At 35.3% G+C, this 6,029-nt stretch overlaps 1 protein-coding gene across 1 annotated transcript; it reads left to right on the top strand.

The window, feature by feature from the left end:
- The first annotated feature begins 411 nt into the window (after positions 1 to 411).
- LOC114165895 (glycosyltransferase BC10-like) lies at positions 412 to 5,135 on the top strand. The gene is made up of 2 exons (XM_028050519.1): positions 412 to 1,593; positions 4,048 to 5,135. Exons 1-2 carry the CDS (start codon positions 1,090 to 1,092, stop codon positions 4,687 to 4,689), a joined length of 1,146 nt encoding a protein of 381 aa, XP_027906320.1. The 5' UTR covers positions 412 to 1,089; the 3' UTR covers positions 4,690 to 5,135.
- The last annotated feature ends 894 nt before the right edge of the window (positions 5,136 to 6,029 follow it).

Genomic DNA, 6,029 nt, shown 5'->3' with positions numbered 1-6,029 from the left:
TTCAACTTTTAATGTAAAAATATAAAATTAATGTACATTAATTATTCTTTAACCGAAAACTGATTGGCCTTCTCCATAATATAATTTAAAGGCTAATGCTAAAATTGTGGGAAAGTCTGTGTATGAAAACTAGATTAATTAGCTTTTAATTAAGTATTATAGTTGTAAATGATTTGAATAAAAAATTAAATGTAAATATGAAGGTTGAAACTAGAAATCAACGTGAATGGCGTGGGCCGAATCCAACCAAACCCAAAACGACAGCAACAACTTAAACTCAAAAAGTAAGAGACAAAAATCTATGAAACTGATCTTAGGTTAGTAATAATAGGTTTTAAAATAATCATGCTGCCGTTTATTTATTTATTTATTATTATTTGATTTTATTTTTCTCTCTCCTACCTAGGAGTACCCGTTTGGTTTCAACCTTTAACTGAGGCTCTATTCAAAGCCTAAAACAGAGAGAAAATTAGACAGTGATGAATGAAAGTGCAGAGATAGCAGAAAATTCCCACTTCCATTGAAATCTGGCGTTATTCAAGAGCGAGGGAAAAAAGTGTGAAGGGATCCACCAAACGTTATTCTTTTCCATTGATTGAACCGTGTATGTAACTTGCTTTTCAACATGGCATCATGGTAATGCGCCTCTCACGCTTTTCTGCGTATTTTTTTCTGGTTTTTCTTCCCTCACAAATCCTCCCTTCAATGCCGTTTCCACCCTTTCCGAGAAAACGTGACACCAAGCTTTTGATTTGTTCGTAAGTCGGGAAATCCTGGTTTTTGAACGGTGTGAGCATTGTTGGTTTTGTGGGAAGCTGATTTTGTTTCGTTTTTGAAGTGATCTCGTGCTTGGTTTGGGTTTTGATCTGTTATTTGATATGGCTTGTCATTGGTTGTCCCAATAAAGAAGTAAGGATGCCCCATGTGGTGGAAATTTGAATGGTGTGGCTCGTTTGTGTAGATTTGGTTTCGCGTTGAAAAGTGAGGCTTTTGATGCGTATGAGGTGTTTGTGAGATGTGATTATGTGTGAAGGAACACGAGTTTTACTGTGATCCTTGGTTTGATTGGTAGATAGCTGAGGAAAAACCATGCAGTCTAGAATGGAAGAAGGGAAGGACCCTGCTGCATTGAGAACTACTCTCTCTAGGCCCTTCCCTTTGAGGCTTCTGAAGTTCTTCTTGGTATTTTTGGTTATTGGCCTGGGTGCTTCGTTTCTTAGCATGTACATGATTAGGCATTTTGGTATTCACAATGTGGCTTTGATACAGTCTACCATTAAACCTTGCTTTGAGCAGCCGGTGACCATAGAAAGTTGGATTAGGCCTCCATCCAGTTTGCTGCATACCATGAACGACACTGAACTCTTCTGGCGAGCTACTTTTGCTCCGAGGATCAAGAGTTATCCCTTTAAAAGAACTCCCAAGATTGCCTTCATGTTCTTGACCAAGGGACCGTTGCCAATGGCACCACTCTGGGAGAAGTTCTTTAAAGGGAATGAGAGGCTTTATTCAATCTATGTTCATTCGCTGCCATCCTATAGTGTGGATTTTCCATCATCATCAGTTTTTTATAGAAGACAGATCCCAAGCCAGGTATAGTTCAGCTTTATTCGATATGAATTTTGCTTTCAATGTCTCATGGTGTTAGGTGCTATACGTATTCATTTGGAAAATCATTATCTATATGGATTTCCATGTTTCAATTGTTCATCAGCACATTTTTCATCCAAGCTCTATATTATTAGCCGTAGGCCACAGCAATGCAATGCCATTTATTTGTAGGTGTTTCAACCCATCCACATTTATTATGGAGTTTTATGATGGGTGCTGCTAATTTATGGTCATATTAAATGATGGTCAGATCCCATTCCTATGTCTGTTAAATTGTCTATAAACTTTATGATTAAGGCTTAATACAACATTTTATTCAAAGACTAACACTCAAACACTTATGTTGACTAACTAATGGACTCTGGTAATTCTACTTAAATATGGAAACAAATCACGATAATTGCTAAGAAATATGTAAACAAATCCTAGGATAAGAGACTATTCTAAAGCATGAGATATATGTATCTGGATCCCATCTTCCTGCCACTCCTACTAGCCCTCTCCATACTCTATATTTCCTCCTTCCTATCTTTCTTTCCCACTTTAACCACTTACTTCTCTATTCTCTCTTCCTTCCTCACTTTCTTTCTGCTAGCTGCAAAGGCAAGAGGCCAACAAGGACGATTTGATAAGATACTCTAAGATAACAATTTAATGCTAAGAGGTAATTTTAGACATTCTATAATAAATTATAGATATTGTTTTTAGATTCTGTTGTTCTCCATCAAACTAAAGCTTATTAAGTTTTAATCTTGTTACAAATATAACTTTGAGATCTTAAATCGCAAGACCGACTTGTCAACCAAATCAATTATGCAAGTTGGCCAAGTAGTTGTTGAAGGCCCTTGGTCAAAAAGAAAAGAGCTTGGGTCTCAAATGAATAAGAAAAACCTCCGATTCAGCCACAGACACAGCAACTAAAGACCAAAATATTTCCGACAAATGCAACTAGCAACTTAGAAACGGCTGCACAGGTAGTCAAATAGAGGATACAACATCACAAACCAGCACCTATAAGGAAGGTGGCACAACTGGCCCACATATTGACGAACTCCCAACGGAAAAAGTCACGGGAAAGAACCTCTAGTCACGGCTCTTGAACATAAGGATGATCAGTGGCCTCTGAATTGAACAGTGGTAGCCATTCTTTCCCTTGATGGCTTCGTAGCAGCTGAAACCTTAACGAGCAGAGGAGAAAGCACTGAAAAATGACACAGTGGTCTAGTCACGCAAGTGCTTGCAATGACTAAAACCTTAACAACAAATGAGGGTTGATGGACCAAACCAATGCTACAACCTGACAAACTGACAAGGAAAAATATCTCTCTAGGACGAACTGCAGTGACATCACACAATAACAAGGAAAAATTTCCCCCACTCTCTTAACTAGTTGAATATCATCTACTATTGACAACAAGGTACTGCACTCCATATTATAAATTGATTGAATTTATAATTTGGTCTTGTCCAAACCTGTGATTTTGGTCTAATAGATCTAGTGTAGTAACAGTCTGTCCTAATTAGGAGTAAACCCCTTGTATAATATTTCTATATTTATAATAGAACTGGGAGACTCTTCCAAACAAGTTTGTCTCACTCAGATTTTGTGCTTTTCTCTGCATTTTAAGAATGGTATTATCCAACGTATGGATCTGTGACATATTTTCTTGGAATAAGATCCTATTAGGGAAAGAAAAATTCACATTACTGGTTCTTCGTATACGAACTATACCCTGGTAAAGGGAAATTTCTTCTCTTTGGTCTGTTTAATAGATTTTTCTTAAAAAGTACTGCATTCCAGCTGTAGTATGCTACATATAATGTGTAGTAGGGAAATAATTTTTCCGAGGATAAACATATATGGTTAATTTGACCATTGATTTCCTTTACAAAATTTTTGGCTGTTTTGTAATTATGCACAAATTTGTGATTGCTAACAGTTAAAAAGTGATGGACCGGTTTGAAGGACTAATTCAGTTTGTAGTTAGCAAATGGTTATTAAGACTAGCATATTATTAAAAAAAAACAGGCTTAAGTCCACTTCTAGTCACTGTAGTTTCTGGATAAATTTTTTATTGCATATTTAGTTCTCCTGTTTTCCAAAATCAAGTTTTTTTTTTTTCATAATATATCATTCATCATATTCGTCATAATAACATGTATTAGAGTTAATTGTCAAATTTATTATAAATATATCACGTAAATGAGTAATTGACACTGTTATCACTTACATACATGTAGCATTTTATTAGATGGAAGATTAATAGTGGATTAAAATTACTCAGTTTTTTTAAATTGGAGGACAAAATGTATACATTTAAAATTTTATTAGGACCACAATTGCATATTCATGAAACTATTGGGATCAAAAGTATTAGGTTAAGGTCGAATATTTTGTGATTTTAAGAAATTTCTAATCAGTATTCTCCTTCACAGGTTGCTGAGTGGGGAATGATGAGTATGTGTGATGCTGAAAGAAGACTTCTGGCCAATGCATTGCTTGATATCACAAATGAATGGTTTATCCTCTTATCTGAATCCTGCATTCCTCTCCAGAACTTCAGCATTGTGTACCGTTACATATCACGCTCGAGGTATAGCTTTATGGGTGCAGTTGATGAACCTGGCCCTTATGGCAGAGGACGCTATGATGAAAACATGGCACCTGAGATCAACATGAGTGACTGGCGTAAGGGATCTCAGTGGTTTGAAGTTAACCGGCAACTCGCCGTTAGGATAGTTGCAGACATTACTTACTATCCCAAGCTCAAAGAATTCTGCGTTCCACACAAATGCTATGTTGATGAGCACTATTTCCAGACAATGCTAACCATTAATACTCCTCATCTTTTGGCAAATAGAAGCCTCACTTTTGTGGACTGGTCGAGGGGTGGTGCTCATCCAGCTACTTTTGGAAAGGATGACATCAAAGAGGAATTCTTCAAGAAAATTTTGCAAGACCAGACATGTCTTTATAATAACCAGCCATCTTCACTCTGCTTCTTATTTGCAAGAAAATTTGCACCTAATGCTTTAGGCCCTCTTTTAGACATAGCAACCAAAACTCTAGGAATTTGAGAAGTGCCTAGTTGATAATCTGTATCTTCGAAGGAGTGCTGACTGGAGCATGTTAGTTACCCTTCTGCTACTCCATTACAGTCACATGATTCATTATCCCTGCATTGCAGAAATTTTGTGCTGCTCCTCCGGCATTTAGTTGTGTAGGACATTGAATCTAAACCACATTTTTTTACTGGTATTAGCCAAAATATTGGCTAATACTTTATTGGATCTCTCATTAGATAAATAAATATTGTAGTTATCTTTTTGGAAACACTAGTTGTTCTGGTCATTGAAAAATGCATTAGATCATATATTAGTCTACTATTTTGAGGCATCTAGTTTGTGGTTCTTTCAATTGGCAGTTTCAATCTGCTACTTGGTTTATCTTGTAACTAAGATGCTAAGGCCAGGGCTATGAAACATACCCAGATGTCAGAATTATACTTTTGTTTCAAGTTATCAACAAGCCCCTCTGTTTACCTTATTTTGCTGCATAGTTGTGGTACCAGTGTCTGTGCTAAACATGACAAAAACATAAGACATGTTTTAACAGTTGTGAGTGCATTTTAAGTAAAAAATCGCCTTGCAATATTTTTAGGGTGGCTAGTTTCTTACTAACTACTTGTAAACAAATTATTATTTTTCTATAAATTAAAGTCTCTCATTTAACTTGTTCAGAAAGTGAGGTATATAAATTATAATTTCTAAGAAAAGTGGAATTTTTTCCTTTTCCATTCATTTTTCATCTCTTTTTGCCCTGAGCTGTGTTTATTGATCTCATTTGCCTAAAAGCTAAATCCACATTTGGTGATTTCAAAGGTAAAGTACTTAAGAATCTAACCCAGGCGACAAATAAAAATGAATTATAATGCCACATGTATGTGAAGCTATTGCTTCAAGACTACATTACTTTTTAATAATTTTATTAGCAATTATAATTCATCATGATATTTCCATACTACCTTGGCAACATTGTGCTGGTATTTATAATGACAGAATGAATCAAATGAAAGTGTGGAATGACAGAATGGTGTTTGAAAAACTTGGGAAAGGAAACACAACTCTTTCTGCTGTCTTTAGCCTACTCTGAAACCAAATCAAATGAATCAATATGTTTTTATTTATTATAAAATAAGTTTGTTTTATTTTAGTTTTTTGTTAAAAAAATATTTTGACTTTCATATTTTAAAATTAAGAAATAATTGTTACTTCCCCCAATTCAATAAAAACTTTAAAGTGATATTTTTGTGTACAATAACCACTTTTTCATCATTATAATTCTTCATTGTCATAAGTTCACAAAATATACTTCTGAAATGCTCAAAATAGGAAGCGTCACAAACTAAAAGAAAATT

This window comes from Vigna unguiculata, chromosome 10 (genome assembly GCF_004118075.2).
Source record: "Vigna unguiculata cultivar IT97K-499-35 chromosome 10, ASM411807v1, whole genome shotgun sequence".
Classification (NCBI taxonomy): Eukaryota; Viridiplantae; Streptophyta; class Magnoliopsida; order Fabales; family Fabaceae; genus Vigna; species Vigna unguiculata.
This window is presented reverse-complemented; position numbering and strand designations above follow the sequence as displayed.